Consider the following 19,164-nt stretch of genomic DNA (forward strand, 5'->3'; position numbering starts at 1 on the left):
TCTCCTGTCAGGTCCTTGGGTTTCATTTTCTTTATCTGGACAAAGGGGGTTGGACCAGATGACTCCCAGAGGCCTTCTCAGCCATAACACTCAGCTGTACTGTTTGAAGAGGCAAAACAATTTTTCACTCATTTCCCAGCCATCCTCAAGTTGGTGGGAGATGTAAGCATTAGATGTTTATTGGTTCCTCATCAGTATTTTTGTTGTTGTTTGTTTATTCATTGATTTTTAGCCATTTAAAACAGTTATAATAGCTGCAGTCTTTCCATAAATGGATTGCCCAAGTAGTTCCTTATTTATTGGGTCCAAGGGAAAAGAAATAAGAATAAACTAATTGTGTTGCAAAGTGTATCACAATCAGGCAACAGCTGGCTCTGTTTTGTACTGTCAAAGTGGTGTAACAGCAGCAACAGCCACCCCACACTCTCGCATCTGTTACTCTTACCTATTTTGAGAGAGGTAATTCTGCCGGTAATTGAAGGCAGCAGCTTGCTTTTTCTTGTGCCAGACAATAATTAGGCATTAATATTGCAGCAGTATAACTTCCAGTAATTCATTCATTCATTCTTTAAGTCTGGTGGTATTTTCTTAAGTAATTCCTCTTGTAAATTAGGTAATTACCTTTATTTAAACTTGGTGTATAATTATCCTGAAAGTTCAGAGTTTTCTTTACATAAAAGTCCAAGAGGAAAGTTTTACCAAATATCAAAGCGATTTCATGAGATTTGCTAATTGAGACTAGGTTTTAGTGGAGAAGCATGCGGTGAAGAAAGTTTATTGCTTAGGTTTGTTAAACAAATTGAGAAGGTTAGGCTGTAGGCTGGCTTCAGGGGCTGTATGCAAATGCTGTTTCTAACTTTCCACTGAATGGGGTAGGTTTCCTGGCAGTTTTTAGCCTTTTTGAGAGACTCCTCTCATCTTTTATGTTTATTTTCCTTTGACTCTAGAAGGATTTCTCCTCAGTGCAGGCCATTGGAGTCTGTGCTGTCCTTCTACCTCTCAGGGAATTGGAATAATCATTTATAAGAGAAATGTGACTCTTTGCCTGATAGTATTGGTTTCTTTGAAAAATAACAGGATCATGAGTGTTCTTCCTGCCAGACAGTCTTATGTGTTACTGTATTAAGATAACAAATACCCCAGTATCCGTGGGCTTCCCAGGTGGTGCTAGTGGTAAAGAACCCGCCTGCCAAGACAGGAGACATAGGTTCGGTCCCTGGGTCAGGAAGATCACCTGGATGAGGGCATAGCAAACCACTCCAGTATTCTTGCCTGGAGAATCCCATGGACAAAGGAACCTGGTGCGCTACAGCCCGTGGGGTTGCACAGAGTTGGACACAACTAAAGCAACTTAGCACACACAGTATCTCTGGAAGTGGGCAGTTCTCTTGTTGGGAATAACTTTGGGGGTAAAAATTTCCTAGTGGGACAGTTTACTATCCTTTTACTACATGCATACTCTTTGGAGACCTGGCCAAAGTTCCAGCTCTCCCTGGCCATTTGGTCCACCTTATTTCCCAACACTTGGGTTTTCTGAGGCAGCAGATAGAGGTTGTCTACTTCACAGTCAGCCAGAGAGCTACTCTGTGGCTACCACTGCCAGTAGCAAGGGCACATTTCAGGTGATGTTTCTTTCTTCACTGGGCAAGCAGAATAGGCCATCAAAACTAAATAAGTAATTCTGAGTCCTTCCTCTGGGCCACTGTTGTTTTTTTTTTGGGGGGGGGGGAGGCACTGTTATTAATGGACCTTTCCTAAGTTTCACAACACATCTTTGCCACCTTTGATCTCTCAGTTCCTTGGGAACCAACTCTGGGATTAGAATTCTTTTGCTTAAATTTTCAATACTAATGATGCTAGTGGTAATGATGAAGATGGAGATGATGATAATGTTGATCTGACATTTATTGAGCATTTACTTAGTACAAGACTTCATGCTAAATGTTTTATGTGGGTAATAGTATTTAATCCACGAGGCTCCTCTTTGAGGCAAGTCTATTACAGAGTAAGGGTAAGTAACTTGGCCAAGGTCACACCACATGAATAAATGGTGGGTCTGGGATTCAAGTCAAGGAACTTTGAGCCTGTGCTCTTAAATCTTTGTGCCTTGTCCTAGGTGGAGGTTGATTCTCAGTTCAGTTCAGTCACTCAGTCATGTCTGACTCTTTGCAACCCCATGGACTATAGCACGCCAGGTCTGCCTGTCCATCACCAACTCCTGGAGCTTACTCAAACTCATGTCCATTGAGTTGGTGATGCCATCCAACCATCTCATCCTCTGTCATCCCCTTCTCCTCCCGCCTTTAATCATTCCCAACATCAGGGTCTTTTCCAATGAGGCAGTTCTTCGCATCAGGTGGCCAAATTGATTCACAAATATTTAAGTTTCAGCTTCAGCATCAGTGCTTCTAATGAATATCAGGACTGATTTCCTTTAGGTTGAGTCTAGTTTTTAACAAAATCTGCAAGCAACGCAGTCATCTGTCCTTTCATATGCCTCTTCCTGGCCTCTTCCCCAGTTCATGTCATATCACATTGGTATGCAGGTTAGCACCCAAATGCTCTAATAATTATGAAATGAAAAGAAGGTGAAGAGTTTTAGGGAAAAAAGTGTTCCACCAAAGGGTTAAGATATTAGGAAACACGTAAACTATTTAAGAGTCTTAAAGTTTAGGACAAGTTCTGTGACTTTGAATTGTAACTCAAAGAAAAGCCCAGGAAACGTGAATAGTTTATGCATATTATGGTTTATGGCAAAACAATTAAAATAGTTGAGGTGGTGCCATCCTACCATATTTTCTGAAATATCTTGAAATATAGGCATGTTAGTGCTGTTTGCTTTGGACGCTGTGACTGCTTTTTACAGCATTTGAGAACACTTGGGCTTACATAATAAAAGTGATTACACCACGTCAGCGATGATTTTTTTTTTAATGGTGAAAGGGAAAAGTAATCATTTCTCTGAAGTTTAGGGCATATATATATATATATATATATTCATATATATGGGAGGGAAATGGGCACAAAAGAACATCTCCAAATTTGCCATGCTTTATGTACAGTCTATAATTCTTAGCAAGTTAAGTGTCTAAAATACTGAATTTTCTTCGTATTTCCACCACGTAACTTTTTAAAGATTAAAGTATGCTCAGGACAGCACCTGGCATATCATGGGCACTCAGTAAATGTTAATTTCCTTTCCTTCCTCTTAACATCTCAGCCAAACTAGGCTTTCTGGGGGGATTAGACGGGAGTGAAAGGGCAAGTTGTGAATGTCGGTTGGAAATTAATCCAAGAGAGGCGTTGCTTTTTGGAACACATTTGATTTTTCCAGAACAAAAATACTTTAAAGCCCCAGCCAGGTTTTGTCCTCAGGCAGAGGTAAAGATCAGGGGAAGCTGAGGAGAAAGATGGTAGAAATGCTTAGTTAGCAGATCAAGACATTCAGTCTCTATTCAGTAAGGGAGAGGTATCATAGGTTCTTTTTTTTTTTTTTTTTTTAATTTTATTCAGTGTGCTTCACATTTTAAAAACCTTCTAGTTTCAAAAATTTCAAATCTAAACAAAAACAAGAAATAGTAGAATGAACTCATACAAACCATTCATCTGGTTTCCACAATTACCAATTCATAGCCAATTTTGTTTTATTACTTCCTGTCTCTGGATTGTTTAGAAGGAAACCCAGACATTTCATTTGATTCACAAATATTCCAGTATGCACCTCTAAAGTCTGAGATCCATCAAAAGATGTTGAGTAGAGAACCGAGCATCAGATCATTTAGGAAGAGTACTCTGAAAGCAACATTGGAAGTTAAATTGCTAAGGCTTGTATGCAGTAATAAAATATATATGATTTTTTGTGAAAGTCGCTCAGTCGTGTCTGACTCTTTGCAATCTCATGGACTATACTGTCCATGGAATTCTCCAGGCCATAATACTGGAGTGGGTAGCCTTTCCCTTCTCCAGGGGATCTTCCCAACCCAGGGATCGAACATAGGTCTTGCACATTGCAGGTGGATTCTTTACCAGCTGAGCCACATATTTATGGTTATTTATTCCAAAAATGTTTACTGAGGATCTACTATATGCTTGGGCTTCCCTAGTGGCTTAGAGCTTAAAGAGTCCGCCTTCAATGCAGGAGACCCGGGTTCGATCCCTGAGTCCGGAAGATCCCCTGGAGACGGAAATGGCAACCCACTCCAGTGTTCTTGCCTGGAGAATCCTATGGAGGGAGGAGCCTGGTAGACTACAGTCCAAGGGGCCACAAAGAGTCGGACACAACTGAGCGACTTCACTCACTCACTCACTCACTCACTATATGCTTGGCATATAGTATACAAATTTTCCTATGTTTGATGCCTTTACAATCTAATGCATGGAGAAAGGAATGGCTACCCATTCCAGTATTCTTGCCTGGAGAATTTCATGGACAGAGAATCCTGGCAGGCGAGGGGTCAAAAAGAGCCAGACACGACTGAGCGACTAGCGCTTTCCCTACTTTCATTATAGCTTAAAACAAGTGTGAAGATACAATCTAATACACTACTGATATTTTGGGCTGGATAACTCTTTGCTGTGGGGTGTTGACTTTTGAATTGTGGAATGTTAAGCAGCACCCCTGGCCTCTGCCTACTGGATGTCCTTAACAAACCCTTCCACCACCAGTTGTGACAACCCAAAATGTGTCTGGATGTTTCCAGATGTCCCCTGGAGAGCCTAGTGGGCAAAAATCACTCCCGGGTGAGAACCACTGATCTAGTAAAAGGATACAGATAAGTGAGACGGCAATTACAGTGAATGCCATAAATATTGAAAGAAGCCAGAGAAGGGATTGATTTACAGTGTGGTCAGGTTAGTAAAAACTGTATCTTAGTGGTATGCACAAGTTCTTTATCTCCCCATCCTTCCCTATGTGCCAAATACTAATAGATGTGGGTACCAGTTAGACACCTCATTTCCCTATGGGCCTGCCCAGTCCTGCCATGTTTAGGAGAACTGAATTGAAAGTGGGAGGACAGAAGTTGTGGTCAGTTACTCATGCATAACCCAAGAAATATCTTTTTTATGAAAACCATGACTAAACAATCTAAGGAGGGAAGTTTTGGTTCTAGAGGCAGACCAGAGTTTGCTCAGAGTATATGAGAAGATTTAATTCATAGTGTTGATTATAGTTTGTTCTTTCTGTGCAGAAATCTTTATTGTTAAAATTTCTCTTTACAGCAATGGCTAGGATTCCTTTTTTGCAATCGTACCCTTAAACCAAAAGTAAATATTGTTGTGTCCACTCTTTTCCTTTCAGCATGCCAACTCAATTATAGGGTTCCAGTGGAGATCAAACTATTTTAGTTATACTCAGGCTTTATTGGGAATTTTGGAACACAAAAGTAAGAGGATAAAATCCTTGAACCTCGGTTCTGCAGCCTGTGCTTGTTATTGTTTATGCGCGGAAAGCATGGAGGAACTTCAGCCCTCGGAAACGAGCAACAACTGTTTGTGCTTAGCTGTGTGAGAAGGCCTCTATTTGGGGTGGGGTAATAATTTGAGGATTAGGTAATAATGTAAATCCATTAAGAATTTTCAAATAGTGTCATCTATCACGCAGGCTTTACTGTAAAACCTACATTCTCACATACGAGGTCTCCTTAGGGGAGAATCATTATTTGAAACCTTTTGGGGATTCTGAGTGACAAAGTTTAACCATGGGTGGTTGATTGGATGGAACTCTTCCCAGAAGTGTGTATATTTCTCGCATGATGAACCCTATAGAGACCTTTAAATGCCTTTGGACTTAGTTCAGCATATCAAACCACTACTTTTTACAAATGGGAGAATTTTGTGGTTAGATGCCCCTACTTCATAGGACCCTTGGGAATTTAAAATGAGAAAATATAAGTGAAGGCTTTTTTGTCGACTGTAAAACCCTATACAATGTACAAATGTTAAGGCATCATTGTTGTTGCTTCATTGCTGCCAGTAAGGCTGGTGGGGCCAACCTCTCAGGAGACAGCCTCTTATGTGCCTTGTGTAGTTGGTATGTGTTCTGCACGCTGAGATACATTTTCTTAACAACACAGAATTATTTCAGTTCTCTTAGTAATTTTATTTAAGTATAACTTTCTCATGTGTCCTCATCCCAGGGGCGCTCCAGGGGCTGCCCTTCAATTGCAGTGGCTTTGCTTCATCACATGGCGATCCTCCCCGTGGAGCTAGCCCGTGATACCCCATGCTTCACCAATGTTCTCAACCAGCTGAGGTGGTTAATCCCGAGAATTTAACAATCCTGTCTAGCTTCTCTATTTTATAAACATCAACTCAAATGCTGCTTGTTTTGGTCAATTTTTCACATTTTTTTTTTTTTTTTTTTGCTTTACTTTGGATTCCAGAACAAGGTGTGTGTTCCTTTTTTATTGAATAAATATGGAGATGAGGAGAGGCACTAAACACGTTACTTTTAAACTCTCGAGAACAGGGGTAGAGTCTGTGTGCCAGGACTTAACACACTTTTTCTATAAAGGGCCAAATGGTGAATATGTCCAGTTTGTGGCTTATGGAGTCCCTGCCTCAACTACTTAACTGCTGTTGCAGCCTAAGAGTGGCCATGGACAGTATATAAATGAATGAGCCTCGTTATGTTCAAATAAAACTTTACTAATAGGTTTGTATTGTGTATAATTTTCACATGTCATGAAATATTTTTATTTTTTTCCAATGACTTACAAATATAAAATTCATCTTTAGTTCACTTGTACAAAAATAAATGGTGGACTGTGATATGCTGCCCTGTGGCCAATGATACTCTGACTATTGAGAAGAGCACATAGCTCTTCACAAGCAGCTGTTTAATCAGTGCTTCTCTAGCTAAGGACAGAGCCCCGCTCACCAGTCATTTAGCCTTCTAGGCAGAATGTGGAATCCTGGGTCAGCCCCTACCCTGATGCTTTCCAGCTGTGACCTTGGGCTGGTCACATGATAAAGAGTCTCAGGCTGCTTTTTTGTAAGATACTGATAAAAATTCTGTTTCTGCCTCCCTTATGGGGCTGGTTGAAACCTCAAATGAGATCAGGCTCTATAGCACTCTCTGAACACGAAGGCATTGTATAGAAATGTCAAAGCCTATAAGCATTTTCATACAGTCTTATTCCAAAATTCCTCTATTGCATCCGTTTAGAAAAAAGTGTGTACGTGCTAAGTCGCTTCAGTCGTGTCCAACTCTTTGCGACTCCATGGACTGCAGCCCTCCAGGCTCCTCTGTCCATGGAATTCTCCAGGCAAGAATACTGGAGTGGGTTGCCGTTCCCTTCTCCAGAGGATCTTCCCGACCCAGGGATCAAAAACAAGTCTCCTGCATTGCAGGCAGATTCTTCACCGTCTGAGCCATCAGGGAAGCCTGATGCATCAAAAAGCACAGCAACATTCTAACTGTCCTTCACTGAGCTCTCTGGTAAAGACTCTTCTATTCCTGGCTGAGCCCTGAGGGTCTGCAGGTGAATAAGATCCAGACTCTGCCCTGGAGGTGGAAAAAATTAAGAGAATTTAGATGTGATGTGGCACCTTTATCACAAAAGAGGGAGAGGATGAGAGTGGGAGAGATTTGCCCTGCTGGGGTGGGTATGGGGCTGTGAGAGAGTCAGAGAACCAATGCCTTCCCTGAAAATGCCAGCAGAGCAGGTCGTGCGGGGAGGGTACTTGAGGGAATGGCTTGCAACTTGTGATGACAATGGAACCGCCTGGAGAAGTGGGGGAACTTAACGTCAAGGAGCCCAGCATGGGTGAGGAACCATTAGGAAAGGAGGCTGGAGAGAGGTGGGCAGAAGGAAGGCAGATCACTCTGTTCCATGCTCGAGAGTTTGGACTTTTTTCCTGTAAATGAAGGGAAACCATTGAGTGGTTTAATCAGGACAATAACATAATCAGTCCTGGACTCTGCAAAAGTCACTTTGGGGGCATGTATGGGGAGGAAACATTTGAGTTGGGTGCAGTAGTGGAGACCAGGAGACCAGTTAGAGAAACTTTGCAATAATGCGGATGCATGAAGAGGAGCTGAACTATAGGATGATGATGTTAGGAGGAGGAGGAATAAAGATGCTTTTTATAATACGTGTGTATGTTGAAAGACTTTTTGAAAGTGGGATAATATTAAATACACTGGATAAACATGATACTTAAAGATACTGCATCCTTTTGTAAATAAAGAGAAAGGTATATACACATGTGTGCATGCACATGCACGCACACACACACACATGAATTATCAGACTCAAATTCCTTAAGCTTAGGTGTTTGCTTTCAGTTTTTCTTCAGATTAGAGACAGTATACAGTTGATCATTAACAAAGTACAGTGCTTAAAATTTCTGAGTAATCCATGTTACAGTCTTGATATCTAAATAGAATAATTGACAGACTTTTCACAAAATAGGTATTCACAAATAGAATGTCAGCCTCTACTGAGATTTTGATAACCTCTTGCTTAGAACTTGGTTTCCCTGTAGAATGCATCGTGATTTATGTTTTTGTTTCAGAAACAGGTCCAAGTATCAAGGAACCGATTCCAATTTCTCCACGTAAGTCTTTATGCAACTGTTTTGAAATAAAGCCTCCTGGGCTTTTATAAGAATGAGTTGGTTATGGAACATTTGCCAGACCCTGAGTTTTGATAAGGAGACTTCTGCTCTCATTCTCCCTCACCTTTTTTTTTCTCGTATTTTCTTTTTGCCTTCCTGCTTTCCCTTTCTTTTTTCCTCTCTACCGTTTTTAAATATGAATTTGTTGACCCATTGGTATGTATCACCTTAAAGGAATGTAGTAGCTTCTTAGTTTTGGAGAAGTCCATCATTTACCTGCCTTGAGTGGTTGTGATCTGAAAGACTTAACATGTAGCTATGGGAGTGGTTTGCTTTTTGTATCATCAACTGTATCTTTCTGCTCAGAGAAGCAGCGCTGAAGGAACTAGATGCTATACCATTAAGGCAATCACTAGTCCAAGGGGTGTTGAGAACACCTGGAAGACAGAGAGAGAGACCAACTGCTACAAAATGATAATGTTGAAAATCATCTGGGGCAATTTCATTGCTTATACAGAAGAAAACTCTGACCCAGAAGTGTTTCAGTGACTTCCCCACGGTTATAATTGGCACTGAAGCAGGACTAGAGCCTGGGCTTTCTGGCTGTGCACCCAGAACTCATCTAGATAATGTTGCCTGTGGGGAGACGCTTTACTTTTTTTCCTCCTTAAGACATTCCAGATTTAGTCTCCATGGCTAATTCCATCATGTATACATAAGAATTAGCCTGGAGAGTTTCTTTATGCTAAATACTTTATAAACCATTCTATTAAGAGTATTTATTTTAACAATATCACAGAACAGTATTATGAACCCAGAAAGAGACACAGATGGACACATTCTCCTGTACTCCCTTAGTGTGATTCTCATAAATGACACCTCCGTCTTTAGACCTTTAGAGTGTTTTCACTCAAAACTTTTAATCACGCCCTACTTTTCATCTGTAGGCATGAAAAAACAAGTCATATTTTAATATCTGTCCTACAGACGAAATTAAATTAGGGTGATGGCTTGGTTTGTCCTAACCTTCATAATGTCCTTCCCAGCTCTTATTCCTTCTAGGGGATCCCCAGCCCCTTTGCAAACTCCTTTTGTTTACCCACTGCCTTCAGAAGATAAGGGTGCTGTCCCATTTTTTAGAAGTTAAATGAACACTATGGGGCACATGGCTAGAGGAATAGGAACCAGAACTTGGGAATTTGGATCCTTCAGAATCTTCTCCACAGTGTCACGCTTTTCCTGAGCCCTTTTGAGTGCTGGGGCTGCTCCGGGGTCACATTTATCTACACCTGTATCTTACACTGAAGTGAGTTGAAAGGTAAAGTGATTGAATTTACAAAGAGACCATCTGGAGTCACTTCTGACTGGAGAGGAACACAGAAATGGTATTGAAGTAACAGAGAGATCCTGTACTTTATTTTTTTAGAAACAGAAAAACTTTAGAAATTTTATTCCACTGAAAACCTCTCTCTCTTAGAAACTGATCTTTACTTTTTATAAGTGATTCAAAGAAGGTAATTCTCTTAAATGAAAGGAAATGTTCTATTTCTGTGGCCTGGAATTAATTTCAAATGTGAAAATCTTTGCCAAATTGGTTCTATTTATATGTTTTGCTGACCATAAAATTGACATCACTCCCCACTGAGGAGTACTTCCATTCCCCTCATAGAAAGGTCATGGTTGGAAAAGTGTTAAAAAGTAGGTTGTGTTAAATGACACAATAGGTAATTATTGCGATGGAGGGTTTAAATGTGAGGTCAGTGAAAGTTATGTTCTACAGAAACAGTTTACTCTTATTCTGTTTTCTCCTTCTCACCACTTTCCTTCCTGTTATCTTTCATGTTTTAAATGTTCAGGGAAGTATGTTTGTACAGTATTTGGCTTGTGGTTTTTGTGTAGTGTATCATTGTATTTTGCATAGGGTCTCAATGTTCAATGAATAAGAAGCCAGATTTTGATAATGGATGTTTCCCTTATTTTCCCAAGCATCTTGAGCTTTGACTTTCAAGCCCCTTTACTGTTCAAATAGTATGTCCTCAGACGGAGGCAATGAACCACAGGTCTAAAGTTTTACAGAGTTGACAAATCTGACTTTTTAGTAAGTTTGATGCTCAAAGTAAGTTGCAAACTGAAAGTATCTTGGAAATCTGAGAATTTCATTTTTCTTTTGAGAAAATATTTGCAAGTTACAAATATAGTGTATTTTGTTGGAATCCACTTTTTATCCTCAGAGTTTGTTAGTTGGTTTTCAGCCTCTCTGATGATACTTGTGAAACGAATATAAAATTGCAGCATGTGATGCTGACTCACTCAAAGTATGCATTGGTTTCTTATCGTTATAGAGATTTTCCACGGTCTGGACACCCTCACCGTGATGGGCATCGCGTTTGCAGCATTTGTGATTGGAGCGCTGCTGACGGGGGCCTTGTGGTACATCTATTCTCACACAGGTTAGTGTGACTGTTGCCTCTCAGCTGGTACACATCCTGTGTGCCTGGCATACTGTGGACGTTTGGTATTTCTCTGCATGGATGAATGGACGAAATAATGAACAGAAGAAAGAAAAGTTCATTCCCACCATTTTCACATTTACGTATTTGGCATGAACTGGGTTTTGCAAAACTATAATTTGTTTTAAGCAGTTGTAGAAAAGGAATGTTTAAACTATGTTAATTATATTTGAGATGTTGCTGAAGTTTAGCTTCTAATAAAACTATTTTGTGGTTAGAACTTAATCAAAGAAAGTTAATGTAGACAAACTAGAAACATAAACCATTCACCCAAAGCTGAGAACTTCAGAATAGACATATAAATGGACAGGAAGTAAGCGGGGAAGCCAAAATTTTATTACCACATCTGCTAAGGTGCTGAGCGCTGTCCACCAGAGGCCCTCATCAATGGCTTAAACCAGCATTTCCCAACCTTTTTAAACCCATACCATCTCTTCTTTGATAAACACTGAATTCTCTTCTCTTCTCTTGAAAGTTATTTAAAATTTTAAAGTATTTTTTCATGAATTGTAAATAGAAGTAGTAAAACAAAGCTGTTTGTTTTCAAGTTATGTTCTTCCACCCCTACAAATTATGATGTGCTTTTCTTCCTGCCCCTTACCCCCTAGTCCCAAGGTAGAAACATTCTGGCCTGAATAGAAAGAAAACTTGTTCTGACCCCAAGACAGAATGCAAGCCAGGCTTGGGGTATCTGTAGTGCAAGAGGAAGGAACAAATAGATTGCTGTTTCATAACATCTTTCTTAGGTTCCTTGTAAATATGGGAAGGAAAGACATGCATTTTGAGACATGTCTAGCAAGCTAGCTGGTATTGTGTTTTTATATTTTTAGGAATGTCTGTTTTTATATGCTTATTTACACTGTGAACCTGGATAAGATGCTGAATTGATCAGTCAGATAGTGAGGCACAGACTTTCTGTTTAGAGTTTCATTTATTTTCCATTGAACCAGTGCATGCCACAATCTTTGGCCTTACCTTGGGCTGTCTAACTGGCCAAGCTGAAGCAATGACTGCTTTCAAGGAAAGAGAAGTATGGAAGGGTGTTTTGAGAAGTCATATCTTAATCCTCATCAGAATCTTCCCTTAAAATACTGCATTCTCTGAGTTATTTTAAATTATGGCAGAAGGAGCAGAATGAACCCTATGGTGCCAAGCACAGGAAAGTCACACAGTCCAAAGCAAATTTTAGGAGTTTAACAGTAGTGCTTTAAGTCCTTAGATTATTGTTCCTGATCAACAACCTTTGAGTGAAGACAGTTACTCTTAAAACAGTATGGGTTATATGCAATTATTTTTAAAGAGTAAATACTACTGTCATGGTCCATGGTTGGTAGAATCTGCGGATGCAGAAGAACTTTGTATCCAGAAGATGGACTGTTAGTCATATGCAGATTAAGCCCCACGTTTTCCAAGGGTCGACTGTTTCATGTGAGCAAAAGGAAGTAAGTCTGTTAAGTGTTAGACTAAGGATATATGGACATCTGTGAATCCATTTAGGAATGTTGTTCTTCATGAACAGCTTACACAAGCACTGGAAGGGACAATGTTTAGCAGAGGAGCATCTTTGAGTGAATAATTCTGTTACAGGAGTACCACCACATCCAAATCTCAGACTCACAGTTCTTTGCAACTTTCCCCAGTCTCCTGCATGACTGTAAAGTTCTAGAGCTCTTGGCAGCTTATGCTATATTTATTAGGAATGAACTTGAAAGTACTCCAAGAAGACTCTGTAGCCCTGAAGATTTCTACAAGGTAGTCACCCACAGATGCTTACCACATACCTGCTGATCATGACTGGCCTTGCTACTAGAGCTACACTCCCAAACTCTGAAATCTGATCTCAGGCCAGGAGGGCCATGAAGCCAGCTCGAGGCAAAAAAGGGCAACCAAATGGTGTCACTGTGGGAACAAACCCCACTGAATTCCCATCTGATAATCCCAGACTCTCATCCACAGATACACTGACAGACCTGGGAAAGAGCAAAACCTGACTTTATGACATGCATTGCTGCTCGTTAAATTCTGAGATGTGTTTTTACTGTTCCCTTCTCCCCGAAAACAGAGACTTAAGGAGTTTTTAGGTTTTGTTAATATAGAAATAGATTTATAAGTAGATTTAAAAACAAAAACCCAAAGCCCTTCCTGTGATGGTTTCCAGCAAAATAAATTAGGCTCATTTGGAAGCTGAAAGACTTTATTTAGACACTTGGACTCTAAACTCTAGTCATTTGGATTCTAAACCTGTTAGCATCACAGCTTGAAATGACTTTATTAAAAGCTGTAGCCTCTGGTTCACTTTAAAAGCCAGTCCTAAGGAATACCAGCATTGTGCAAGAAAGAAAAAGACTTACTGCAGGACCAAGTGGTAGCTTCCTGTTGAGAACCCCCTCTGTTTCTTAGCTGGATCAGCCGCAGCAAGTTTAGATGAAAAGATCATAATGCTGTGGCCAATGGAAAGAGGTGTCTATACAGACACTGACTCAGTCCATTCAATTTCCGCAATAATCTAAACTGTGGAACTCAGACCTTATATGGTATATTTGGGGGTTCAGGCAACATCTGCCCCTGTAGCTAAAATAGTCCTCAGTTTAGATATTTTCCTTTGTGCTTTCCACTCTATCTGCAGCACAGAGCACAGAACCAAGCCTTAGGCTTGAACTGTGGAGATCTCCTAAAACTTACATTCTCCACTAAGATAGTGCAGAGAGGAGGGGCAGTGAGGGTGGAAATGGTACTGGAATGGAGTCACAGAATCTTCCTGCTCCTGGGAACCTAACAAGGTCAGAGTCCCTAAACTGACTCATGAAGGTCCCAAAAGTTGTGTGCAATATTATATGGTTTTTTTTTTCTTTTTTTTTTTAAGGAGAGGAGCAAAAGCATTTATTTATATTTTTCAGTAAACTTTTTAACTTTATCACAATATGTACATAGCTTAAAGGCCGAAATCATCCTCCAAATAGAAATATACTGGTATACAACTTAGCAACTAAACCATCACCATGAATACATCTGTTGACTCTTCCAGTTGTCTCAATCTCCTTTTACACATACATGTTCAAACATCAGGTATTCTGCTGACTCATTTTCCTCAATACTTTTGAGTTGTAGATGTCCTGTGTCATGGATCCTGTGTCGTCCTCCTTCTTCATTTAAAGGGAACATAAGAGAGAAATGTTTTTCACATGTGTGAAAATATCATTTGTATGTTTGAAAATAGCCTCATTTTATATAAACACTAATAGATAGTTTGCCACGGTATAGAATTTTAGACTTCAAGTGTTTTTTCTTCAAAATTTTGAAAGCATACCTCACTGACTTTTAGATCTGAAGATTGCTTTTGGGAAATTCAAAGTCATTCAGATTCCTAATCTGTCTCTTTTTTTTTTTCTCTCTGGAAGAAACTTTACAATGATAGTGCTTGATGTAGGTGTATTTTCATTCATTATGCTGGGCATTAATTGAGGCCTTTCAGTCTAGAAACTATGTCCTTTATTGTTGAGATTTTTTAGAATTATTTATTTTTTCTTGCCCATGTTTTTTCTATTCTCTCATTCTAGAAATCTTCTTATTTGAAAGTTGAACTTTCTTGAATTGTGCTGTAATTCTCCTTTTCTGTTTTCCATAATTTTCCTTTCTTTTCTAGGAGATTTCTTCATTTTTATCTTTCAGTTTCTTATTGCATTTTTAATATTGCCTTCAAGTTTGTTAATTCCAAGAAGTTTTTCCCATGAATTAAAGAAACATGTCCTACTCTTATCTTACAGGTACAATATCTTATCTCTCTGAGAATATTAATATAGAATTATTTTAAAATAGGGAAGTTCTGAGCTTGTGGGTGGAAACATATTGATTTTGAACTTCACTTAGGGTGATCTAGCTGGGCCTTTTATTGAGGAACTCCTGATACCACATCTTTGGATCTTTCCTCTTGAGTTCATCATGTTTTCTGTGAAACAGGTTTTCCTATTTCCTTCTTGGAGGTTATAGATCAGGCTGTCAACATTCTGGGGGTCATAACATTCAACATGTAGGCATTAATTTTGTTCTCCTCTGTCATTGTGTTTCTCTAACCTCAATTGTGCTGGTGTTGGTCATTCCCAGAACCACAGTTTCATTCTCTTCAGAGAGTAAACTTCTGTTTAACAGGCTTCTGTTCAACAATCCTTAGTTGAATACACAGTGTGTTCTTAAAGCAGAAGTCAAGCACATACCCAGGTCCACCTGAATCATGTCTTTTAATCAGGAGTGTGTCTGGAGGCTTCAGATGTTTCTAGAAGTCTGAAGTTTCTCCATGCTCCCAAATGTAATTCAGAAACAGCAAGAAGATCAGCTGAAGTGTGACTAAAGTTGGAGGCAGGAGACTGAGTTACAGGGATCAGAATGATGCAGGTGGAATAGATGGAAACCCTCGTATGACTGGAAAGAAGGCAGGATCCACGCTTTTCACCCAAGTGCTCAGGTTGAGTTCAAATATGATGCCCATGGAAAACCAAAGTGCAAGTGTGAAACAGGCTGGTCACATTGCAGTAATATTGAAAGAAAGTGGGAAGCAGAATATTTTGAAAGATCTTGCTTCCTTCCTTGGAACATTTCTCCCTTTCTCCATAACTTATAACAACATCTAATTCACCCCTTCTGCAAAGTTTTGCCTGCACAAGGAAAGTCTTTTAGCTTGAAGAGTGAGGAGGGACAATTTTTGAAAATAGTGAATAGTGATGGAAAGCTTCTCTAAAGGTGGTCTAGTTCACTATCCTTACTAGAGTGAGTTTGTGAAATAGTTGCAATTAGGATATCAAGAGATTGAGACAATTGGTACAAAATTGCAACCAACACATAGGCCTAAGAGAGAAATATCTTTGTTTTTTCTGCAGTGTCAAGTAACGTTGAGTATGAATCACCCCCAGGCACATGGTTTTCAATCCAATGCTTAAATATCTCCCAAGAAAGAAATTCCACAAATTCCCACTATAACTAACCAGTCCTCATAATGAGCAAGTTCCCTTCCTTGTGACCTAAATCTCTATCACTGCCATTTAAACTCATTTCCTCATGTTCTGCCCTCCAGGGAGATAAAGAACACCTGTCTGCTCCTCTCTGTAATAATTCTCTGTGGCCAGTATTTGCAAACTATCTGCCTTGGGCTAAATAATCGAGATTCCTCTCACTTTTCTTTAAAATTCTTCTATTCTTATTTCCCCATAGAGCTTCTCCATGTTATTCACATCTTAAAGTTTCTTCCCTAGGACCTGCCATGCTAAAAAAACAGGGATAAGAATCCAGTTGTAAACTGCCAGAAAGTGGCAGGAAATCAGATTTGAACAGCTCCATGCTAAACTGAAGAAAGGAAACAGGTTGTCCCTTAAAATATGTTTTTTTCTGTTTCTAAGGGCATCTCTGGCAATATTGAGGCTTAGCTGCAGGCTAATACATGAGCTGAGTGGGATGAATCCTTGTTGTAACACACCCTTTTCCTGGGGACAACATGTGCCAGATGCGTCTTTTCCCTACTCATTCTCCTTCCCAAGGGTCTCTTCCTCCGTGGTTTGAGATTTTAGGAGAAAAGCATGAAGACTAAACATATTTCTTCTGATGGCCGAGTTTGAAATCCATGGTCAGAGGGCCTTCCTTGAACTTACATTCACTAAGTGGGCCTGCTCTGCGTAGCCCTGCGGTCCTCACTGCCCATCTTCTCCAGAAGGAGGCTGGTTGTATTTGTCACCCAAGGGATATTTTGAAGAAAGTCAGTGCTCTAAGACATCAGAGGTCACTGTGCTAGAGAGCAGAAAACCAAAGGACACATCTCAGAAAACCTAAGGGACTCTGTTGACTTTTTAAGCAGAAACATCTGCACATTAAACTTTTGTTTCTCATGGTGAATTTTTCTGTAGTGCCACTTGTATCTGACAGTGAGAAAACTTTTCTTGATTTCTCAAAAGGTAAAAGTTTTTTAACAACTTGATTATAATGAGAACTTTCACATCTTACATGTGAAAATAGACCCAGGGCTAGAAGGGATAGTCTAAAAAGGATGTTTTCAACATTTCCAAGCAGATTCTCAGACAAAGATTCTCCTTGGCACACTGTTGGCTCAAAGCCAGGGGATTATTGGGTTAAGTTGACTTGTCCACCCTGGTGAAATGGATCCTGCAATCTTGAGTATAGGGGACTTCTTTGTTTTGTTTTGCTTGGGGCTTCATTTTGGACAGTGTTTTGTATCAGCAGCACAAGAGTTTCCAAAACTCTGGAAGTTGAAAGACCTTTTTAATGGGTAATGATTAAAATAAACTGACATGGCAACAAATTATATTTGGCAAATAGACATCGGAAAGCAAATATTCAGACTTCCTGGGCAGGGCGTAGTACTGGCACTCTTCCTGAGTATGACTAATCATGCACATGTCGCATTCGGGATGAGACAGGCTTGTTCACTGTCAATGGGACAAGCCAAGGCCTTCTTGCTGATTTAGCCGCTATCAGGCCAGAAGCCCAGGTGAGCCAAAGTGGGGAGGGTGGTGTGTTGACTTACCTCCTGCTTTTCTGATGTATCCCTTATTTAAATGGGGAAGAGGTATTTTTTAAATGTCCTTCACAACAGTCACATTAGTCCTGCTAATTGATAACAATGAGAATGGGTGTGGATCCACATGTGGGTTGGCAGGGGGCTGAATTTTTCAAGTTGATCACGAGTTGTTCCAGTCTCCAGAGGTTTGGGGCTTTTTTTTTTTTTTTTTTGATAGACATAAGAATTCAGAATAGCTAACAGATTTAATTTCCTTTTAGAAAGAAAGTTCCCACTCTGGGGAAAGTGGATTTCTGGCAGAAACTCACTGTCATTGAGGCAAACGTCCCTGCCTTTAATTAAATGCACATATGAAGGGCAGAGGGCAGCGCTGGAAAGCGTCCAAAATATAGATTGCCCCCAAAAAAGAAGAATGAAAATACAGTGTTTCTCTGCCTCTGAGAAATATTGACCCACAATTCCCTCTCCATCCCTCCAATCCCAGAAGAATAGATAATCAGAGAAAGTACAGCCTGGGCCACATATTGCAACAAGCATGTGAAGACCCTGAGGTTGAGGCTTGAATGTGTGTTGTTCTCTGGGTGGTTCCTAAATGGGTGACAGGGAAAGCTGTACCACACGAGCTGCTTCTCTGTTTTGTGGAACTGCTGTTTTGGCAGAGGTGTTTGAGGAGTGACGGGCCGAGTTCCTGCACTTGGAGGGCAGAGCCTTTGCTGGTGTGTTTTGTTTTAACGAAGAGGCCAGAGGGTTGCTTATCTCCGGCAGAGAGCTGTGTATTTCAGGCCGACAGGAAAGAGGAGGCTCACTCATAAACAGACCTGGCCCTCTGGGGCTTCCCACATTGGAGCGGGGAGACCACTGACCAGAAGTTTATGAAGTTTATGCTTTGACTTTTCAAAGAAAATGCTGTGTTTGTCATCGGAGAGCCTTGATTGCTTTTCCCTACCTAGAGCCATTTTTTTGAGGGCTGCTCTGAGGCCAGTTTTGTTGAAGAAAAGATAGCTCTGGAGCTCTTTGCTGTGCTAAATGCAAACCATGTGTGTGACCCCAGGTCTCCTCCCTCCCCACAGTCCCGCGCACTTGGCGCAAGGAATGGGCTTAGCTAAAACGCAGTGGGGTGTGTGATGAAAAGTAGGGTACTTGATGTGTGAGGAGATACTCAGGCTGCAAACCTCAGGGTGGAGGGGGTGTTCCTGACAACCGCAGTCTCTTGTGCAACAGCTAAACTCCTTCTTCTAAAGGTTTTTCTGAGCACCGGGTCCTCCCGCCTCCATTTCTCAGGTGTGGGTCCTGGGCTCATCACATAGCACTCTCTGCTACAGCTAGGGCAAAATCTCGGCATCACCACCCCTATTTTGACCAGGTGTATTCAGAAAAAGGCCTCCAAATTGCCAAGGTGATCTCATTACAGTTTAAAGGTCTCATTCTCCAAACCCTCTGATACCTTTATGAGAGGAGATGTTCTCTGAATACAGGTGCTAGTCAGTTGGATCACACAGTACAGATGACAGGTTGTAGGCGCTGAAATCCTGGGCATTCATCCTCAACTACTAGGGGGTCTTTGCCCCGATT

General features: G+C 40.5%; 1 protein-coding gene across 2 annotated transcripts in view; it reads left to right on the top strand.

Annotated features, from left to right (window-relative positions):
* TGFBR3 (transforming growth factor beta receptor 3) overlaps positions 1–19,164 on the top strand; it is a 194,567-nt gene that overhangs the window by 171,754 nt on the left and 3,649 nt on the right. The window contains exons 15-16 of one of the 2 annotated variants that reach the window (XM_065908873.1): positions 8,521–8,562; positions 10,905–11,012. In XM_065908873.1, coding sequence (XP_065764945.1) covers positions 8,521–8,562; positions 10,905–11,012 — 150 coding nt within the window. The remainder of the gene's footprint in view (positions 1–8,520; positions 8,563–10,904; positions 11,013–19,164) is intronic. The other variant, XM_065908884.1, reaches the window with a different exon arrangement.

The sequence above is a fragment of the Muntiacus reevesi genome, chromosome 1 (genome assembly GCF_963930625.1).
Source record: "Muntiacus reevesi chromosome 1, mMunRee1.1, whole genome shotgun sequence".
NCBI lineage: Eukaryota > Metazoa > Chordata > Mammalia > Artiodactyla > Cervidae > Muntiacus > Muntiacus reevesi.